Raw genomic sequence first — 19,493 nt, forward strand, 5'->3', positions numbered from 1 at the left:
GTATAGGGGGCGTGGTCTGCGCGGGGAGGGCGTGGCCTGCGTGTAGGGGGCGTGGCCTGCGTGTAGGGGGCGTGGTCTGAGTATAGGGGGCGTGGTCTAACTATAGAGGGCGTGGTCTGCGCGGGGAGGGCGTGGCCTGCATGTGGGGGTGTGGCCTGCGCGGGGTGGGCGTGGTCTGCGTATATGGGGCGTGGCTTGAGCGTGGGGGCGTGGTCTGAGCGGGGAGGACGAGGCCTCCAGGGAGAAGGCGGGGTGCCCCCCGGGGGGTGGGCGGGGTTTTGCTCGGAGGGGGGGTGGGGTTTGGCGGAAGGGGGCGTGGCTTCCCCGGTGACGTAAGGGGCGGAGGGGGCGGGGCGTCCGCGGCTGCGTCACCGCTCGCAGGGCGCCGGCGGCCGGGGGGTGAGCGAGAGCGGGGCGCGCGGTCACGTGACGGGGTGGGGTGGGGCAAGGGGGGCGCCCCATTGGGCACAGAGGGCACCCCGTGGGGTGAATGGGGCACCCCATAGGGTAACTGGGGCACCCCAGAGGGTAACTGGGGCACCCCATGGGGCAAGTGGGGAACCCCGGGGGGCAATAGGAGGGACGGGGGGCAGAACACGCACCCGATAGGGCAAATAGGGCACCCTGGGGGGCAATAGGGTATCTCGTGGGGCAAACAGGGCACCCCATGGGGCAGAACAGGACCCCCTTGGGCAATAGGCTGGCCTATGGGGCAATAGGATGCAGAAGAGGACAAACAGGGCACACCATGGGGTAGTGGGGTATCTCGTGGAGCAAAACGGGTACCCCATGGGGCAAAACAGACACCCCATGGAGCAAAACAGGTACCCCTTGGGGCAAAACAGGCATCCAGTGGGGCAATAGGATAGCCTATGGGGCAAAATGGGCACCCTGGGGGGCAATAGGATAGCCCATGGGGCAATAGAACGCAGCAGAGGGCAAGTAGGGTATACCATAGGGTAATGGGGCATCTCGTGGGGCAATAGGGCATGCCCATAGGGCAAGGGGGCGGTCTGTGGGGCAAAAAGGGGACCTCATGGGGTAATGGAACATGTCCTGGGGCGAACAGGGCACCCCATGGGGTAATGGGACATCTCATGGGGCGATAGGGGAGCTGGTGTGGCAGTACAGCACCCCCTGGGGCAATAGGGTGCGCCAAAGGGCAAAAAGGGCACCCCATGGGGCAACAGAGCAATTCATGGGCCAAAGGACACCCCCTGGGGCATTAGAACAATTAATGGGGCAACAGGGCACCCCATGGGTCAACAGGGCATCTTGTGGGGCATCAGGCCATGCCATGGGGCAGTTTGGTAGACTTGGGGGCAACAGAGCAATTTGTGAGGCAATAGTGTCACCCTGTGGGGTGACAGAGCGATCCACAAGGCAATGGAGCACCCCATGGGGCAATAGGGTACCCCATGGGGCAATAGGGCACCCCATGGGGCAATAGGGCATCTTATGAGGCAATAGGGCATCTCATGGGGCAGTAGTGCACCCCAGGGGGCAATAGGACACCTTGTGGGGTGAGAAAGCAATCCGCAAGGAAATGGAACACCCTGTGGGGCAGCAGGGCATCTCATAGGGCAACAGGCTACCCTGTGGGGCAATGGGGCATCTCATGTGGCAGTAGAGCACCCCAAGGGGCAACAGGGCACCCTGTGGGATGACAAAGTGATCCACAAGACAAAGGGACACCCCATGGGGCAATAGGGCATCTCATGGGGAAACATGACCCCCTGTGGGGCAATGGGGCACCTCCTGGGGCAGTAGAACAATTCATGGGGCAATACAGCACCCCGGGGGGCAATAGGGCACCTCATGGGGCAATAGGGCGCCCTGTGGGGCAACAGCAATCCACAAGGCAGTGGAGCAGCCCATGGGCCAACGGGACGCCCCGTCCGCGTCTCAACGGGGCCGTGCGTGGCGGGGTCCCCGCCGCCGCCCGGTGACGTTCCCCGTCCCCCCCTCTCAGGTGAGCGGTGCCCAGGATGGCGGCGGAGGGCGGCCGGGTGCAGATCTCGTTCCCGCAGCACGCGGCGGCGCTGCTGGACTCCCTGAACCGCCTGCGGCTGGAGGGCAAGTTCTGCGATGTGGCCGTGCACGTGGGCGGCCGCGTCTTCCCGGCCCACAAGAGCGTCCTGGCCGCCGCCTCGCCCTTCTTCCACGACAAGCTGCTGCTGCAGGATGGGGGGCGCCTGCTGCTGCCCCCCGCCATCGACCCCGAGGCTTTCGAGGGCCTCCTGCACCTCATCTACTCGGGGCGCCTGACGCTGCTGCTGGAGGCCCTGCCCGGCCACCTCCTGGTGGCCAGCGGCTTGCAGATGTGGCACGTGGTGGACCAGTGCTCCGAGATCCTGCGGGAGCTGGAGGGGGGCCCGTGCCGCTGGGCTGGGCGAAGCGGCGGCGAGGCGACGGCGTCATCGTCATCGAGCGGGCGAGGCGGCGGCGGGGACGCGGCGCCGTGCGGTGCCCGCGGCGGGGACGGGGCCGTGGCGGCCTCGTGGCCCGCGCGGGGCGGCGAGGGAGCGGCGTGGGCCGACACGACGGCGGCCTCCTTCCCGAAGGATGGTGGCGACGAGGTCCTCAAGATCCGCCTGGCCGCCGACGTGGCCTCGGCAGCGACGTCGTCGCTGGGCTCGCTGCTGAAGGACGCTGGCGACGAGGTCCTCAAGATCTGCGTGGAGGAGGACGAGGAGGAGGAGGAGGAGGGCGGAGGCCGCCGGCGCCACCGCCGCCACCACGGCGACAAAGCCCTGCAGATCGTGCTGGAGGAGGAGGAGGAGGAGGAGGAAGACGGGGCCGTGGTGGCGCCTCCCGAAAGCACCCCCAAGGTCTTCTACGTCAAGCAGGAGGCCGGCGACACCGCCGCCATCACCGCCACCGCTGCCATCGCCACCTCCGCCGCCACCTTCCTACCGGCGGCGGAGGCTCACGGCGACTTCTCCCCGGCGGAGGTCAGCTACATCATCCCGTCGAGTAGCGGCGGCGGCGGCATGGCGTCCGCGTTCCCGCAGCCCTCGTGGAAGCCGGTGGACCTGCACGGCAACGAGATCCTGGCGCAGGCGGCACACGGGCAGGCGCTGCACGCGCCGGTGAAGCTGGGGGCGGCCCCCGACGGGAAGCGCTTCGGGTGCCTGTGCGGGAAGCGCTTCGCCGTCAAGCCCAAGCGGGACCGGCACATCATGCTGACCTTCAGCCTGCGGCCCTTCGCCTGCGCCGCCTGCCACAAGCGCTTCAAGCTCAAGCACCACCTGACGGAGCACATGAAGACCCACGAGGGCGCCGGGCGCGCCTGCGAGCGCTGCGGGCGCCGCTTCCGCCTGCGCAGCGGGCTGGCCAAGCACCGGCCGCTCTGCCAGGGGCCGCGCTGGGGGGGGGCCTGCTGGGCCTGCGAGTGAGTGTGGGTTTTTTTTTGGGGGGGGGGACGTTGGGGGAAATGGGGGGGTGTAGGGGAAATGGGGGGGTGTAGGGGAAATGGGGGGGTGTAGGGGAAATGGGGGGGTGTAGGGGATGGGGGCGTGAGGGGGTGAGGGGGAGAGGGGAGGGGGGCGTGGGCATGGGGGAAGGTAGGGGGATATGAGGGGGGGAATGTGGGGATGGGATGGGGGTGTGGGGATGGGGGAAGGTAGGGGGGATATGGGGATGTGAGGGGGATATGGGAACATGGGGGGTAATGGGGATATGGGACGGGTGTGGGGATGGGGAAGGTGTGGGGATAGGGGAAGGTGTTGGGGGGAATGGGGACATAGGGGGGGTAATGGGGATATGGGATGGGGGAAGGTGGGGGGACATGGGGATGTGGGGGGATGTGGGGGGGAATGGGGATATGGGATTGGGGTGTGGGATGATGGGGGGATATGGGACATAGGGGGGCATGGGGACGGGGGAAGGCATGGGAGGGGGCATGGGGACAAAGAGGGGGCATGGAAGGGGGCATGGGGACAGAGGAAGACATGGGAGTAGGCATGGGGACTTGAGTGGGTATGGGGACATGGGGGGGGTTATAGGGACACAAGACGTGGGGACACAGAGGGGGGCGTGAGGACACAGGGGCATGGGAATCGTGTGGGGACACAGGAGGACATGGGAAGAGGGGGTATGGGGATACAGGAAGATGGGGATATGGAGGGGGGATGTGGGGACGCAGTGGCTGGGGGATATGGAGGGGGGCGTGGGGACGCAGTGGCATGGGGATGGGGGGTCACATGGAGACACGGGGCACGGGGACATGTCGGTATGGGGACACAGGGGCTGTGGGGGACACACAAGGACACGGGGGGGGGGACACGGGGGCGTCTGTGGGGCTTGAGGCAGGTGTGGGGCCATGGGAGGGCACAGGGGGCTGTCTGTGGGGCTGCGGCACGGTGACACGGGGCACCAAGGGACTGCTTTGCCCCAGCCCCAAGTTGGGGGGGGGAATTTGTCCCCATTTTGGGGGGATTTGTCCCCATTTTGGGGTCCTCCCCACTTCCGGTTTCCGGTTCGCCATGGGGACAGCGAGGCGCCCAGCTGGGTCGCCATGGCAACGGGCGCCATGTTCCCGCTGTCGGCATGGCAACGGGCGCCATGTTCCCGGCGTCGCCATGGCAACGGGGCGGGCGCGGCTGGGCCCGGCCGCAGGCCCTGGGGGTCCCCCGTGTCCCCTCGTGTCACTGCTGGGGACCCCCCCGTGTGTCCCTCATCGCTCTTAGGGCCAACCCTGTACCCTCTGCAGACCCTCCTGTCCCCCTTGGGGACGCTCCTGTCCCTCCTGGGGACATCCCTGTCCCCATTCTGGACATTTTTGGGGACACTGCTGTCCCCTTTGGGGACACTGATGTGCCCCCCCAAGACCCTCCTGTCCCCCTTGGGGACGCTCCTGTCCCTCCTGGGGACATCCCTGTCCCCATTCTGGACATTTTTGGGGACATTGCTGTCCCCCTTGGGGACACTGATGTGCCCCCCCAAGACCCTCCTGTCCCCCTTGGGGACACCAGTGTGGCCCCCACACCTTCCTGTCCCTCTTGGGGACATCCCTGTCCCCATTCTGGACATTTTTGGGGACACTGCTGTCCCCCCCCAAGACCCTCCTGTCCCCCTTGGGGACACCAGTGTGACCCCCAAGACCCTCCTGTCCCCCTTGGGGACACTCCTGTCCCTCTTGAGGACACCAATGCGACCCCCCGACCCTCCTGTCCCCTGTGGGGACATGAATGTCCCCCCCCCCGCAGACCCTCCCGTCCCTCTTGGGGACACTGCTGTCCCTTTGGGGACACCCGTGTCCCCCCCAAGACTCTCCTGTCCCCCTTGGGGACACCAACGTGACCCCCTCCCCGACCCTCCTGTCCCCCTTGGGGACATCAGTGTCCCTCCCCCCGACCCTCCTGTCCCCCTTGGGGACACGCCACCCCCCCCCCCATGTCCCCCCCCTTTGCCAGCCTAAACCACGGGGACGCTCCTGTCCCTGTCCCCAAGTGCCACCCCCAAAAGGACACGGGGCCACCAGCGGCGTCACAGCTTTTAATGGGCCGAAACGGTGCGAAAAAGGGGCAAAACCTGTGAAATTCAAATAAAATCAATCGCTGGGGGCGGCGAGAGCCAGCGCGTGACAGGGCCCCGGGGGGTGGCACTGTCACCTGGGAGGTGACACGGGGGGGGCGACTCACCTGGACACCGGTCAGGGGGGGTCCCCGATGTCCCCGTCGTCCTCGAGGTCCCCGAGGATGGCGGCGCCCAGGGCCTGCAGCTGTGTCACGAGGGAGCCCAGCGCCGCTGGGGGGGGGACACATTGGGGACATTGGGGGACAGGAGGGGACACTGGGGTGGGGGGGTGGGGGACGCCAAGACACTGCGGGGGACATTTGGGTGCTGGGGGGGGGGGACCCCAGGACATTTTTTGGGGACGTTTGGGAGTGGGGAGGGGACATGGGGACACCCAGGGGACACCCGTGGAGCTGGGGACATGGGGACACTGCGGGGGGACAGGGGGACACCGGACCTACCTCTGCCGGGGGGGACGCTCGTCCTGTCCCCACAGGGGGTGGCCTGGGCAGGGGACAAGGGCGGACATTGGGGACAGCGGCCACCCCTGTCCCCAAGCACCCCCACACAGCCTGTGTCCCCTCCCCACGTCTCCTGGTGTCCCCTCCCTGTGTCACCTTGTCCCATGTCACCTCGTCCCGTGTCACCTCGTCCCGTGTCACCTCGGCCAGCCCCGAGGCCACCCCTGTGGGGACAGAGTCATGCCACCGTGGGGACACCGCGGGGGACATCACTGCCACTCATCTAAGGTGACACCAGGTCCCCAAAGTGTCCCCAAAGTGTCCCCGCTCACCGCTGCGCCGGAGCTCGGATGTCCCCGCAGGCGGACGGGCTCCTGCTGTCACCTCGGCCACCAGGCTGGGGACAGTGCCACCGTGTCACCCTCGGAGTCCCCGAGAGCAAGGGCAGGGCCCCCTGCCACCTCTCGTCACCGCCACGGTCCCCCGGTGTCCCCCCTGCCTGTCACTCACTTGTCACCCGCTGGCTCCCGCTGCCACCGCGGCCGGTCCAGGGCCACCACCGGGGCCACCAGCCCTGGGGACAAGGGACAGGGTGACGCTGGCTGCCCGGAGGGGGACGGCCACCCGAGGGGGGTGACAGTGACATTGGAGCCACACGGGACCACCACGGCCCCGTCCATGTCCCGTCCTTGTGTCCCCACGGCCCTGTGTCCCTGTCCTTGTCCCCAGCCCATGTCCTTGTCCCCAACCCATGTCCCTGTTCCCTTCTGGTTGTCCCCATGTCCCCAACCTTGTCCCCAACCCATGTCCCTGTCACCTCTCTATGTCCCTGTCCTCTCCTGGTTGTCCCCATGTCCCCAGCCTTGTCCCCAACCCATGTCCTTATCCCCAACCCATGTCCCTGTCTCCTTCTGGTTGTCCCCAACCCATGTCCCTGTCCCCATGTCCCCTTCCCCACCCCCCCTGTGTCCCCACGTCCCTGTCCCCTCATCCTTGTCCCCACCCCACGTCCCTGTCCCCATGTCCCCTGTCCCCGTGTCCCCATGCTCCCCTGTCCCCAACCCCGTGTCCCCATGTCCCCAACCCCGTGTCCCCGTGTCCCCCGGTCCCCAACCCCGTGTCCCCCTGTCCCCCTGTCCCCCCGTCCCCATCCCCTCACCCCGCAGGACCCGCAGCCGCCACCCCGCCCGACGCAGGCGGGCGCTGAGGCCACCCAAGGCCCTGGTGGCCGCTGTCACTGCAGCCTCGCGCCCCGTCACCGCCGCCGCCAGCCTGGGGACATGGGGACAGGGACAGGGCTCAGCGCCCGGCCCAGCACCCCCACGGCCCGCCCAGTGCCTCCCAGTTCCTCCCAGTCCATCCCAGTTCTCCCCCTGTCCCTCCCGGTTCCCCTCCAGTCCCTCCCAGTTCCCCCCCAGTCCCTCCCAGTTTCCCTCCAGTCCCTCCCAGTTCCTCCCAGTGCCCCCAGCCAGCACCCCCCCCCAGTGCTCCCCAGTTGCCTTTGGCCCCTCCCAGTCCCAGTCCCTCCCAGTGTCCCCCCAGTGCCACCAAGTGATCCCCAGCACACCCCAGTTCCTCCCCCCCAGTTCCCTCCCAGTTTCCCCCCAGTCCCTCCCAGTGCCACCAGGTGGTCCCCAGCCAATCCCGGTTCCCTTCCCAGTCCCTCCCAGTGTCCCCCCAGTGCCACCCAGTCGTTCCCAGCCTACCCCAGCTCCCCCCCCAGTCCCTCCCAGTGCCCCCAGTCAGAACCTCCCCCTCCCAGTTCTCTCCCCAGTCCCTCCCAGTGTCCACCAAGTGGTCCCCAGCCCCTCCCAGTTTCCTCCCAGTCCCTCCCAGTGTCCCCAAGTGGTTGCCCAGCCCCTCCCAGTTTCCCTCCAGTCCCTCCCAGTGCTCCCAGTACCTGGCAGCCGCCTGGGCCAGTCCCCCCAGTGCCTCCTCGGCCGCCTCCGCCCGGCCCCGTTGCCGCGCCACCTCCTGCGCCAGGCGCTGGGACAAGTGCCACCGTGTCCCCACTGTGTCCCCAGGTCCCCAGCCCCTCCTTAAGGGACACCCCCGCGCTCCTCTTATGTCCCCGACGTGTCCCCGAGGTGTCCCCAGCAGGTCCCGGTGTCCCGACACGTCCCCAGGTGTCCCCACAAGTGTCCCCTCCCTGTCCCCCATGTCCCCACGGGTCCGTACCTGTCCCACGTGTCCCCTGCATGTCCCCAAACCCTCCCCTCGGGTCCCCAACAGGTCCCCGTCCCCCAGCAAATCCCCCCTGGGCAGCCCTGCCATGTCCCCACTGTGTCCCCCATGTCCCCAACATGTCCCCAATGCCCCCAACATGTCCCACACATGTCCCCACGTGTCCCTTTTATGTCCCCAAACCACCCTCCCAGGTCCCCAGCAGGTCTCCGTTCCCCAAAAGATCCCTGCTGTGTGCCCCCCCCCCATGTCCCCCACGCCCCTTGGGATGTCCCCAGTGTCCCCAGCACGCCCCCAGTGTCCCCCAAAACCACCCCACCAGCTCCCCATTCCCCAGCAAATCCCCCCTGGGCAGCCCTGCCATGTCCCCACTGCGTCCCCCATGTCCCCAAGCACGCCCCCAGTGTCCCCAACACGTCCCCAGTGTCCCCAACACGCCCACAGCGCCTCCCAAACAACCCCACCAGCTCCCCGTTCCCCCCCCCACCCCGCTGCCTGCCCCCCCCAAGTCCCTCCCCATGTCCCCACGCTCCCCCCGTGTCCCCACGCCCCCCCCCCCCCGATGTCCCCACGTCCCCCCCCCGACCTCGGCCTCCCGCCGCAGCACCTCGGCGCCGGCCTCCCTCTCCCGCAGCCTCAGCTCCAGCCTCTCCCCCCGCCGCCTCCCCGCTGCCGCCTCCGCCCCCAGCGCCCCCACCTGGAAGAAAGGGGGACACACACACACACACGGGAGGCCAGGGGGTGTCCCCAACCCCCCGGGGGGGGGACAAGGGACACGGGGGGGGGGGGACGGGGGACACCCACCTGCGCCCGCAGCCCCCGCTGCGCCTCCTCCTGCGCCCGCAGCTGCAGCAGGAGGGCGAAGACCTTCTGCCGCCAGCGCTCCAGCAGCGCCTGCAGCCGGGGGGGGGGCACGGCCAGGGGCACCCCGGGGGGGGGCAGCTGGGGGATAACGGGGTGGGGGGGGTGGGGGGTTAAGGGGGGAGGGCGCTCGGGGCACCCCGCACCTCCCTCGAGGCACCCGGAGCGCCCCCCGGTCTGCGGGGAGGGCGCGGGGGGGAACCCCCAAAGTGACCCCCCCTGCAACAGGCTGGGGGGCCTAAAGACGCCCCCCGCCCGACACCCTTAGACTCCCCCCGTGACACCCAAGACCCCTCCCAGCACCCCCCTAGTCGCCCAAAGCCTCACCAGCACCCCCAAGACCCCTCCACTACCCCAAAGCCCCCACCACCACCCCAAAGACCCCCCCCAGCACCTCAAAGCCCCCTCCACCACCCCAAATCCCCCACCACCACCCCAAATCCCCCCCCAGCACCCCAAAGACCTCCCCCCAGCACCCCAAAGGCCCCCCTGGTGCCACCTCAAGGCTTCCCCCCAGCACCCCAAATCCCCCCCCCCCAGCACCCCAAATCCCCCCCCCGACACCCCAAAGCCCCCCTCCAGCCCCCTTCAGGCACCCCAAATCCCCCCCTCACCCCCCTAAATGCCCCCCCAGCACCCCAAAGACCCCCCCCAACACCCCAAATGCCCCCCCCAGCACCCCAAATGCCCCCCCCTACCTCGCGCCCCAGCTCCCGCTCCTGCAGGGCCAGGATGTGGCTCAGGGCGCTGAGCCGGGCCTGGAGCAGTTCCGGGGCCTGGTGCTGGGGAGGGGGGACATGGGGACATTGTGGGGACATGGGGACACCGTGGGGACACTGTGGGGACATGGGGACAGTGTGGGGACACCGCGGGGACGGGGGGACATGGGGACATTGTGGGGACACTGGGTATAGGGACATGGGTGGGACATGGTGGGGACACCGGGGGGACAGGGGGACACCGTGGGGACATGGGAACATCCTGGGGACAGTGGGTATAGGGACATGGTGGGGACATGGAGACACCATGGGGGTGACGTGGGGACACTGGGTACAGGGACACGGTGGGGACACGGGGACACCGGACACAGGGCCGCCGTGTCACCGAGGGGACGTGGGGACACACCGGGGACGCCACGGGGACAAGGCCACCACGTCACCAGGCCCCCCCCCCCCCGGCCCGGCCTCCTTCCTGCTCCAAGCCCCGCCCCCGCGGCCTGGCCCCGCCTCCTCTCAGCATCAAGCTCCGCCCCCAGGGCTTGGCCCCGCCCCTACCGTTTGGCCCCGCCTCCTCTCAGCCTCAAGCTCCGCCTCCAAGGCTTGGCTCCGCCTCCTCTCTGCTTGAAGCTCCGCCCCTACCATTTGGCTCCGCCTCCTCTCAGCCTCAAGCTCCGCCCCCAGGTCTTGGCTCCGCCTCCTCTCAGCTTCAAGCTCCGCCCCCAGGTCTTGGCTCCGCCTCCTCTCAGCCTCAAGCTCCGCCTCCAGGGACCTGCTGAAGGGACCGGGTCCAGGCTCTGGGGCTTACTGGGAGCACTGGGAGGTTACTGGGAGCACTTGGAGGTTACTGGGAGGTTACTGGGAGGTTACTGGGAGGTTACTGGGAGGTTACTGGGAGGGCTACTGGGAGGGCTACTGGGAGGGCTACTGGGAGGGCTACTGGGAGGGCTACTGGGAGGGCTACTGGGAGGCAGTGAGGGAGTCCTGAGGCCTTTATGGGGGTACTGGGAGAACATCCGGGGCTGCTGGGAACAGTGGGAGCTACTGGGAGAACTGGGTAACGATGCCAGTGGTTACTGGGAGAGGAGCCAAGAGGTTACTGGGAACACTGGGAGATACTGGGGTGCTACTGGGACCACAAAAGCACATTAAGAACAGAGCCTGGGGGGGGCAACTGGTGATACTGGAGCGCTACTGGGAGGGGGCTACGAAGAGCACCGGGGGCTACTGGAAACCCTGGGGAGGAGCTGGGAGGCTACTGGGAGAACTGGGAAGTTACTGGGAGGTCTTACCTGGTGCTGGGGCCGGGGGGGCGGAGTGCGAAGTGCGACGGGGGGACGAGACCCCGCAGAGCTGGGGGGGACAGGGGGTGGCACCCAGGGGACACCTGGGGGTGGCACCACGCGACCAGTGCTCACCAGTACCCACCAGTACCCACCAGTACCCGGCGGTTCCGGGGGAACCTCAGCCATGGCACCTGCCTGGAGGGGACACTCCCAGTAAGCCCCAGTTCCCCCAGTTCAGGCCTGCTCACCCCTACACAGTCCCAGTACCCAGCCCCAGTGGCTCCCAGTAACTCCCAGTTCTCCCCACCGTGGCCCCACTGAGTCCCAGTCCCATCTTTCCCCAGCACCCGCAACCACCAGTGACTCCCAGTTTACCCCCCGCAAGCCCCAGTGGCTCCCAGTTTCCTCTCACAACAGTCCCAGTAGTCCCCAGTGACTCCCAGTTCATCCATCACAGTTCCAGTAGACCCCTGTAACTCCCAGTGGCTCCTCATATCCCCCTCCCATAGCTCCCAGTACCCCCAGTGGCTCCCAGTAACTGCCCCCCACGCTCCCACTGCCTTCCAGTATCTCCCAGTATCCCCATACACACTCCCAGTAGCTCCCAGTATCCCCCCCCACACTCCCAGTGGCTCCCAGTATCCCAATGCACACTCCCAGTATCCCCCCACACACTCCCAGTAACACCCAGTGTCTCCCAGCACCTCCCAGTATCCCTCCATGCACTCCCAGTAGCTCCCAGTAACTCCCAGTATCCCCCACAAACACTCCCAGTAGCTCCTAGTATCCCCCCATGCACTCCCAGTGGTTCTCAGTAACTCCCAGTAACTGCCCCCCACACTCCCACTGCCTCCCAGTATCCCCCAGTAACCCCACAGACACTCCCAGTAGCTCCCGGTATCCCCTCACACACTCCCAGTAACTCTCCCCCAAGCCCCCACTGCCTCCCAGTGGCTCCCAGTTCACCTCACAGAGGCTCCCAGTATCTCTCAGTACCTCCCAGTATTCCCACACACACTCCCAGTAGCTCCTAGTGGCTCCCAGTATCCCTCACACACTCCCAGTAGCTCCCAGTAACCACTCCCAACGCCCCCACTGCCTCCCAGTGGCTCCCAGTTCCCCCCTCAGAGGCTCCCAGTACCTCCCAGGATCCCCCAGTGACTCCCAGTATCCCCTCACTCACTCCCAGTAACTCCCAGTAGCCGCCCCCCACGCCCCCACTGCCTCCCAGTGGCCCCCAGTTCCCCCCCCAAAGCCTCCCATTACCTCCCAGTACCTCCCAGTACCTCCCAGTACCCCCCAGCCACGCAGTGCACGCTGGGAACGCGCCCCCACCGCCTCTCTCCCGCTCCTGGCGGCGCAGCCAATCAGCGCGCGGAACGAGCGAAAGAGCCCGCCCCCAGCCCCGTCGGCGGGAAAGAGGCAGCCAATGAGAGGCGGCGGTGCGGCGCGGAGGTGCGGCCTCCCTGCCGGCCAATAGGCAGCGCCCTCTGGGATTGGCAGAGGCGGAAGCCAATCACAGCTCGGGGGCGGAGCCGGCGTGAACGAGAGCGCTGAGGGGGGAAATGGCGGTGCTGGGGGTAAAGGGGGGTGGGGGGGGGAAAAGGGGTTCTGAGGGGTGTAAAAAGGGGCAAATGGGGGGTAAATGGGGGTTGGGGAGGGTAAAAGGGGGATTTGGGGGGATTGATGGGGTCCTGAGTGGGGGTAGATGGGGTTCTGAGGGGGTAAAAGGGGGTCCTGGGGGGCAAATGGGGGCCCGAGGGGGTAAAAGGGGGTCCTGGGGGGTAAATGGGGGCCTGAGGGGGGTAAATTGGGGTCCTGGGGGGTAAATGGGGGCCTGAGGGGGGTAAATGGGGGCTGGGGGGGTAAATGGGGGTCTGATGGGGATAAACGGGGGTCTGAGAGGGGTAAATGGGGGTCTCAGGGGGGTAAATAGCGGCAAAAGGGGGGTAAGTGGGGGTCTGAGAGGGGGAAAAGGGGGCTTTGGGGGGGTAAATGGGGGCAAATGGGGGGTAAATGGGGATCTGAGAGGTAAAAAGGGGCCTTGGGAGGGTAAAGGGGGGTCTGAGGGAGGCAAATGTGGGTCTGAGGGGGTAAATGGGGGTCTGACGGAGGTAAATGGGGGCTCTGGGGGGCTAAATGGGGGTCTGAGAGGGGTAAATGGGGGTCTGAGGAGGGGTAAAACGAGGCTTAGGGGAGTAAATGGGGGTCTGAGGAGGGTAAATGGCGGCCTGAAGGGGGTAAAAGGGGGCTTGGGGGGGTAAATAGGAGCCTGAGAGAGGAAAATGGGGGTCTGAGGGCTGTAAGAGGGGACTTGGGGGGATTAGTGGGGCCCTGGGGGGTAAATAAGGGTGCGGGGGGGGGTAAATGGAGGTCTGGGGGGGGGTAAATGGTGGTCTGAGGCGGGTAAAAGGGGATCTGAGAGGCGTAAAAGGGGGCCTGGGGGCGTTAATGGGGCCCTGGAGTGTAAATGGGGACCTGAGGGGGTAAATGGGGGCTCTGGGGCGGTAAATGGGGGCCTGACGGGGGTAAAAGGAGGCTTAGGGGGGGAAAAGGGGGCTTGGGGGGGTAAATATAAGCCTGAGAGAGGAAAATGGGGGTCTGAGGGCTGTAAAAGGGGACTTGAGGGGGGGCTAATGGGGTCCTGGGGGGTAAATGAGGGTGCAGGGGGGGTAAATGGGGGTCTGAGGGGTTAAAAGGGGGCCCGGGGGGGGTAAATGGGGGCAAATTGGGGGGTCAGTGGGGGTCTGAGAGGGGTAAAAAGGGGCCCTGGGGGTGTAAATGGGGCCTTGGGGGGTAAATGGAGGTCCTGGGGGGGAATGGGGGGTCTGAGGGGGGTAAAAAGGGGCTCAGGGGGGGATAAACGAGGCCCTGTGGGGTAAAACAGGGTCTGAGGGGTGTAAAAAAGGACTTGGGGGGGGGGTAAATGGGGCTCTGAGGGGGGTAAATACGGGTAAATGGGGGCTTGAGGGAGAAAGTGGGGCTTTAGGGGGGGAAATGGGGGTCCGGGGGGGGGAATTGAGGGGCCTAAGGGGGCAAATGGGGGCTTTGGGGGGGTTAATGGGGCACTGGGGGGGAAATGGGAGCTTGGGGGGGGAAATGGGGCCGGGGGGGGGAATGGGTGTTGGGGGGGGGGGCAGATGGGGCCTTTGAGGGGGGGAAGTGGGGGTCCGGAGGGGGGGGAAATTGAGGCCTTGATGGGGGTAAATGGAGGTCCTGGGGGGTAAATGGGGGTCTGAGGGGGTAAACGGGGCCCTGGGGGAGGTGTAAGTGGGGTGTAGGGGTGTAACGGGGTCAGGGGGTGTAAATGGGGCTGGGGGGGCGTCAGTGCCTGACCCCCCCGTGACTCGGTCCCCTCGTCCAGGTGAAGGCCTGGTGCCGTGGGTGCCACCACCTTGGGGACACCGCCAGGGACACAGGTGGGTGCTGGGGATGGGGGGGGTGGTTCTGGGGTCGCCCCCCCCCCCCCCCGGGTCCCCGAGGAGCGCTCCCCACTGGGACCCCCCCCGATCCCCGCAGGGTGGCCCTGGCGGTGTCCCCACGGGCGTTGGTGGCAGCGATGGGGACACCGGTGACATCGGGGACGTCGAGGACATCGGGGACGGAGGCAGCACCCACGAGCTGAGGCGTGAGCTGCGCTGGGGCCATCTCTGCATCCCTCCGGGTGAGTACGGACCAGTACAGGCCAGTTACAACCAGTAGGAACTAGTAGGGACCAGTAAGGAGCCGCAACGCCAGTAGAAAACCCCACAGACCAGTAAGAACCAGTAGGACCGGTAGTAAACCCTACAGGTTTACGTGGGGAGGTACAGGCTCCGACCAGTATGGACCAGTTTAGACCAGTAAACCTTCTGTTTTGTCTCCAGTGTGTCCTGAATGCGTCCTCAGTGCATCCTAGCACATTCCCAGTGTGTCCCCAAGTGTCCCCAAGCATCCCCCGTGTCCTGAATGTGTCCCCAGATGTCCCCAGTGTGACCTGAACGTGTCCCCAAGCGTCCCCGAGTATCTCCTGTGTCCTGAACGTGTCCCCAAATGTCCCCAGTGTGTCCCCAAGCATCCCCCCTGTGTCCTGAACGTGTCCTCAGTGTGTCCCTAAGTGTCTCCAAGTGTCCCCCGTGTGTTCTGATGGTGTCCCCCGCAGGTCCTCATGTCCCCAGTGCATCCCAGTGTGCCCCCAGTGTGTCCTCACGTGTCCCCAAGTGTCCCCAGTGTGTCCCTGGTGTGTCCCCACGTCCCCAGTGTGTCCTAACGGGGTTCCCCAGAGGTCCTCGTGTCCCCAGCGTGTCCCCAACGTGTCCCCAGCAGGTCCCAGGTGGTGTCCCCAGTGGGACACACTGGTCCCATTTCCGCACCGGCCAATGGGAGGCCGTGCTGGGGCGGATTGACAGCCCCGACAGCCAATCAGCACTCAAAGGGCGCGGCTGGGGTGGGGACAAGGGCCCTGGGGGGCAACTGGGGGGCCTAGGGGGCATCAGCAGGGCCCTGGGGGGCAAATTAGGGACTGGGGGGGTCAGGGGGGCAAATGGGCGGCAAATGAGGGGCAAATGGGGTCCTGGGGGGTGCGTGCGGGCGCAGGGGGGGACAAGGTCCTGCCCCTGGCCCCCACGTGACCCGGGTACGTAGCCAGGAAGGTGACAAGGCAGCACCGGCGGTGTCACCGCCCGCTTGGGGACATTCCGAAGGGCGCAGGTGGGTGCTGGGGGACACCTGGGGACCCTCAGGGGGGGACACCGAAGGGGGGTGGTGGCCCCCGGCGCCGGCGGTGCCGCGGGAAGGGGAAGTCGGCGACTTCCTGCGAGCGGGGACGCCGCGGGGACGCCGCGGGGACCTGTGCGGGTGCCAGCGCTTTGGTGGCACTCGTGGGGACACCGCTGGGCACCGTGGGGACACTCGTGTTCGGGGGTCCCCCGGGGGGTGACCCCACACGGGGCCACCGGGTTCCTGCTCCTGGGGGTGTCACCTCTGCGGTCCCCAGGGTGGTGGCGTGTCACCGAGTGTCCAGGTGGGGACGTGTCCGCGGGGACTTCGATGTCACCCCCGTGGACGTGGCCCTTCGGGGGTGCTGGGAGCCTCGGGGGCGCTCGGGGCACTTCTCTGGGGTTGTCCCTTTTTGGGCCCATGGGACCCCAAGGAGATGGCCCCAAGGAGGTGGCCCCAAGGATGTGGCCCCACATGGGCACTCAGGTCCCTAAGGAGGTGTCCCCAACTGGACAGAAGTGTCCCCAAGGTGTCCCTGTGTGGATGCTGGTGTCCCCAAGGAGGTGTCCCCAAGGAGGTGTCCTCACCTGGACCCTGAGGTCTCCAAGGACGTGTCCTCACCTGGACACTTGGATTCCTCAGGAGATGGCCCCAGACAGACAGATGCGTCCCCAAGGTGTCCCCAACTGGACAGATGCGTCCCCAAGGTGTCCCCAACTGGACAGATGCGTCCCCAAGGTGTCCCCAACTGGACAGATGTGTCCCCAAGGTGTCCTCGCCTAGACACTGAGGTCCCTAGGGAGGTGTCCCCAAGGAGGTGTCCCCGAATGGACCCCAAGATCCCCACGGAGGTGTTCCCAAGGAGGTGTCTTTGCCTGGACACCAAGGTCCCTAAGGAGATGTCCCCACCTGGACTCTGGTGTCCCCAGCTGGACAGAAGTGTCCCCAAGGTGTCCTTATCTGGACACTAAGGTCCCCAAGGAGGTGTCCCCAAGGAGGTGTCCCCAACTGGACAGAGTGTCCCCAAATATCCCCACATGGAAACCAATGTTCCCAGGGCGGTGTCCCCAACTGGACAGATGTGTCCCCAAAGTGTCCTTATCTGGATGCTGACATCTTTGGGTCAGTGTCCCCCTGCTAACCCCTCGTGTCCCCCCCCAGGATGACCTCCACTCAGCTGGCCTCGGCACTGGAGGTGGCCTCGGCGGCCACCTCGCGGGCGCTGCAGGCGCTGGTGGCGCTGGCCGAGGCGCTGGGGACGCCGGCGGCGGTGCCGGCGGCGCGGGACGAGGCCGAGGAGGCAGCGGCGGAGGCCGAGGAGGCCCTGAAGGGGCTGGATGCCGCGCTGGCGGCCGCGCTCACCGCCAAGGCGGTGGCGACGCCGGGGCTGGAGGCCCAGGGCATCTACCGGGTCCTGGAGGCCCTCTCCAACGCCGGAGTCCAGGAGCTGGAGCGGGAGCAGAAGCGGAACCGGCGGCAGAGGAAGCTCCTGGTGGTGCTGCGGAACCTCGCCCTGGGGCTGCTGCTCCTGTGCACCCCCCTGCGTGAGTACGGGCCGGGGAGAACCAGGAGGAAGTAGAAAGAACCAGTAAGAAGTTGTAGAAACCAGTAAAAAACGGTAGAGGCCAGTAAAAACCAGTAGAGACCAGTAAAAAAGCAGTAGAAGCCGGTAGGAACCAATAAGAAACCGGTAAGAACCAGTAAGAGGGCAGTAAAAAAGCAGTAGAAGGCAGTAGAAACCAGTAGGAACCAGTAAGAACCAGTAAGAAGGGGTAGGAACCAGTAAAAAATGGTAGAGGCCAGTAAGAACCAGTAGAGGCCAGTAAAAAAGCAGTAGAAGCCAGTAAGAACCAGTAAGAGGGCAGTAAAAAAGCAGTAGAAGCCAGTAGAAACCGGTAGGAACCAGTAAGAAGTGGTAGAAACCAGTAAAAAATGGTAGAGGCCAGTAAGAACCAGTAGAGGCCAGTAAAAAAGTAGTAGAAGCCAGTAGGAACCAGTAAGGAACCGGTAAGAACCAGTAAGAGGGCAGTAAAAAAGCAGTAGAAGGCAGTAGGAACCAGTAAAGAACCAGTAGGAACCAGTAAGGAACTGGTAGGGAGTCCTTCAGGTCCATTTGGATCACTGGTGCTGGTGGAGAGCGCTATGGCCCAGTAGGCACCAGTTCAGACCAGTAAGGAATCCTGCAAACCGGTAGGCTCTTCCCCTTTTTCTGTTACGGACCAGTATGGACCGTTAGGGTGCCCTGCAGACCAGTGTAGACCAGTATACACCACTAGAGGTTAGCGGGAACTACTGTAAACCAGTAAGGACCAGTACAGACCAGTAAGAACCATTAGGTTTTATCACGCCCTGACCAATTTAGACCAGCAAGGAGCCCTACAGACCAGTAAGAACCACTATAGACCAGTAAGAAGCAGTAGGGAGTTCTTATATAGACCAATATAGACTGCTGTGTTCCCAGTATGGATGAAGGGACACTGGGAGGGGATGAAGGGACACTGGGAGGAGGACCAGGGGGCACTGGGAGGGGGACCAGGGGGCACTGGGACGGGATCAAGGGGCACTGGGAGGGAACCAGGGGGTACTGGGAGGGGGGATCAAGGGACACTGGGAGGGGACCAGGGGGTACTGGGGAGGGGACACTGGGGAGGGGACGGGGGACACTGGGAGGGGACGGGGACACCAGGAGGGGGACCGGGGGACACCGGGAGGGACCAGGGGACACCGGGAGGGGACGGGGACACCGGGAGGGGGGCCGGGGGACGCCGGGTGACGTCCCCGTCCCCTCGCCGCCCCGCAGTGTCCTTGGACGCGGTGCGGGAGGCGCTGGGGGTGACCCAGGAGAGCCACCTCGTCTCCTGCCTGGCCACCGTCCTCCTGCTGTGCCAGGTGGCCATGTGGGCCACCGACCGCTCCGGGCACCACCTGGCCGCCGCCATCGAGCGGCAGCGGCACCAGGCCACCCGCTACCGCCACCTGGGCCACGCCGCCGTCACCGATGTCACCGAGGCCACCCGGGCGGCCTCGGTGGCCCAGGGGATGCTGGAGGAGGTGGCCAACCACCTGCACGACCTGGTGGAGGCCGTCGAGCGGGACCTGACGGAGGCCCGGGGCTTCCCCGACAGCACCCGCGCCTTGGGGACCGCCGTGGTGGCCTTGGGGACGGTGATCCAGGACGAGGAGGGGGCGCGGAGGCTGGCGCGGGCGCTGCAGGCGCTGCCCGGGGAGGTGTAGGGGCGCCGGTAGCGTCCCCATCACCTTGGGGACGCGGCCGTCCCCCCGCGGGCGTTTTCGGGGCGTCCGGACGTCCCGCGTTCCCTTTGGGGACGCTGAGGTGGCCTTTGGGGACGGGGAGGGTGGCGCTGTCCTCTGTCCCCTCCCCCCAATAAACTTCAAGGGTGCGCGGAGCCTCTGGTTTGTCAGCGGGGGTGGGGACAGCACGGGGCGGGGGTGTCCCTACCCCGTCCCGGGGACAGGGACAGGGGGACACGTCCCCAAATTGTCCCTGCGAACGGGATTGTCCCCGACAGCCCTAAGGATCCCTGGCTGGATGTCCCCAAGCCGTGGGGGACAATGTGGGGACACAGCGGGGCCGTTGGGGGACAGCCCTGGGGAACGGTTTGGGGACACAACAGGGGGGCTGTTGGAGGCACGCTGGGGACATCCTGAGGGGTCCTTGGTGCTGTGACGGGGACACTGGGGGACATTGGGGGCTGTGGGGGACATCGGGGGCTGTGGGGGACATTGGGGGACATCCGGGGCTGTTG

General features: G+C 66.3%; 3 protein-coding genes across 5 annotated transcripts; 2 read left to right on the forward strand and 1 right to left on the reverse strand.

Moving 5' to 3' along the window:
* The first annotated feature begins 328 nt into the window (after positions 1–328).
* On the forward strand, positions 329–3,426 carry ZBTB9 (zinc finger and BTB domain containing 9). The gene is made up of 2 exons (XM_080608314.1): positions 329–399; positions 1,973–3,426. The coding sequence occupies exon 2, from the start codon at positions 1,989–1,991 to the stop codon at positions 3,396–3,398; it is 1,410 nt and encodes a 469-aa protein (XP_080464440.1). The 5' UTR covers positions 329–399; positions 1,973–1,988; the 3' UTR covers positions 3,399–3,426.
* A 2,058-nt stretch (positions 3,427–5,484) lies between these two features.
* On the reverse strand, positions 5,485–12,315 carry CCHCR1 (coiled-coil alpha-helical rod protein 1). The gene is made up of 15 exons (XM_080608277.1): positions 12,295–12,315; positions 11,181–11,223; positions 11,035–11,095; positions 10,301–10,514; positions 9,725–9,808; positions 8,970–9,107; positions 8,752–8,862; positions 7,882–7,967; positions 7,141–7,253; positions 6,492–6,555; positions 6,314–6,378; positions 6,138–6,205; positions 5,982–6,024; positions 5,646–5,751; positions 5,485–5,535 (listed from the first exon to the last, which is right to left on the reverse strand). Exons 2-14 carry the CDS (start codon positions 11,212–11,214, stop codon positions 5,657–5,659), a joined length of 1,176 nt encoding a protein of 391 aa, XP_080464403.1. The 5' UTR covers positions 11,215–11,223; positions 12,295–12,315; the 3' UTR covers positions 5,485–5,535; positions 5,646–5,656.
* Positions 12,316–12,402: 87 nt separating this feature from the next.
* On the forward strand, positions 12,403–19,133 carry LOC308184301 (uncharacterized protein). Of its 3 annotated transcripts, XM_080608280.1 has the most exons (5): positions 12,403–12,608; positions 14,393–14,447; positions 14,548–14,692; positions 16,888–17,270; positions 18,527–19,133. In XM_080608280.1, exons 4-5 carry the CDS (start codon positions 16,889–16,891, stop codon positions 18,958–18,960), a joined length of 816 nt encoding a protein of 271 aa, XP_080464406.1. In that variant the 5' UTR covers positions 12,403–12,608; positions 14,393–14,447; positions 14,548–14,692; position 16,888; the 3' UTR covers positions 18,961–19,133. The 3 variants fall into 3 exon arrangements, with proteins under 3 accessions (XP_080464406.1, XP_080464405.1, XP_080464404.1); XM_080608279.1 differs by lacking the exon at positions 12,403–12,608 and having other exon boundaries at positions 14,333–14,447; XM_080608278.1 differs by lacking the exons at positions 12,403–12,608; positions 14,393–14,447; positions 14,548–14,692 and adding an exon at positions 15,559–15,717.
* Positions 19,134–19,493: the final 360 nt, after the last annotated feature.

The sequence above is a fragment of the Anser brachyrhynchus genome, assembly GCF_964034855.1.
Source record: "Anser brachyrhynchus genome assembly, contig: SUPER_30_unloc_1, whole genome shotgun sequence".
Classification (NCBI taxonomy): domain Eukaryota; kingdom Metazoa; phylum Chordata; class Aves; order Anseriformes; family Anatidae; genus Anser; species Anser brachyrhynchus.

Bases quoted from the DNA above. Each gene is read 5' to 3' on its own strand.
- ZBTB9 (XM_080608314.1), top strand. From the start codon at position 1,989: ATGGCGGCGGAGGGCGGCCGGGTGCAGATCTCGTTCCCGCAGCACGCG.
- CCHCR1 (XM_080608277.1), bottom strand. From the start codon at position 11,214: ATGGCTGAGGTTCCCCCGGAACCGCCGGGTACTG. The intron at 9,108-9,724 runs GTAGGGGGGGGC...GTTATCCCCCAG, and splicing joins AGCGGGAGCTGGGGCGCGAG to CTGCCCCCCCCCGGGGTGCC. The intron at 6,379-6,491 runs GTGAGTGACAGG...CACTGTCCCCAG, and splicing joins CGGGAGCCAGCGGGTGACAA to CCTGGTGGCCGAGGTGACAG.
- LOC308184301 (XM_080608280.1), top strand. From the start codon at position 16,889: ATGACCTCCACTCAGCTGGCCTCGGCACTGGAGGTGGCCTCGGCGGCC. The intron at 17,271-18,526 runs GTGAGTACGGGC...GCCGCCCCGCAG, and splicing joins GCTCCTGTGCACCCCCCTGC to TGTCCTTGGACGCGGTGCGG.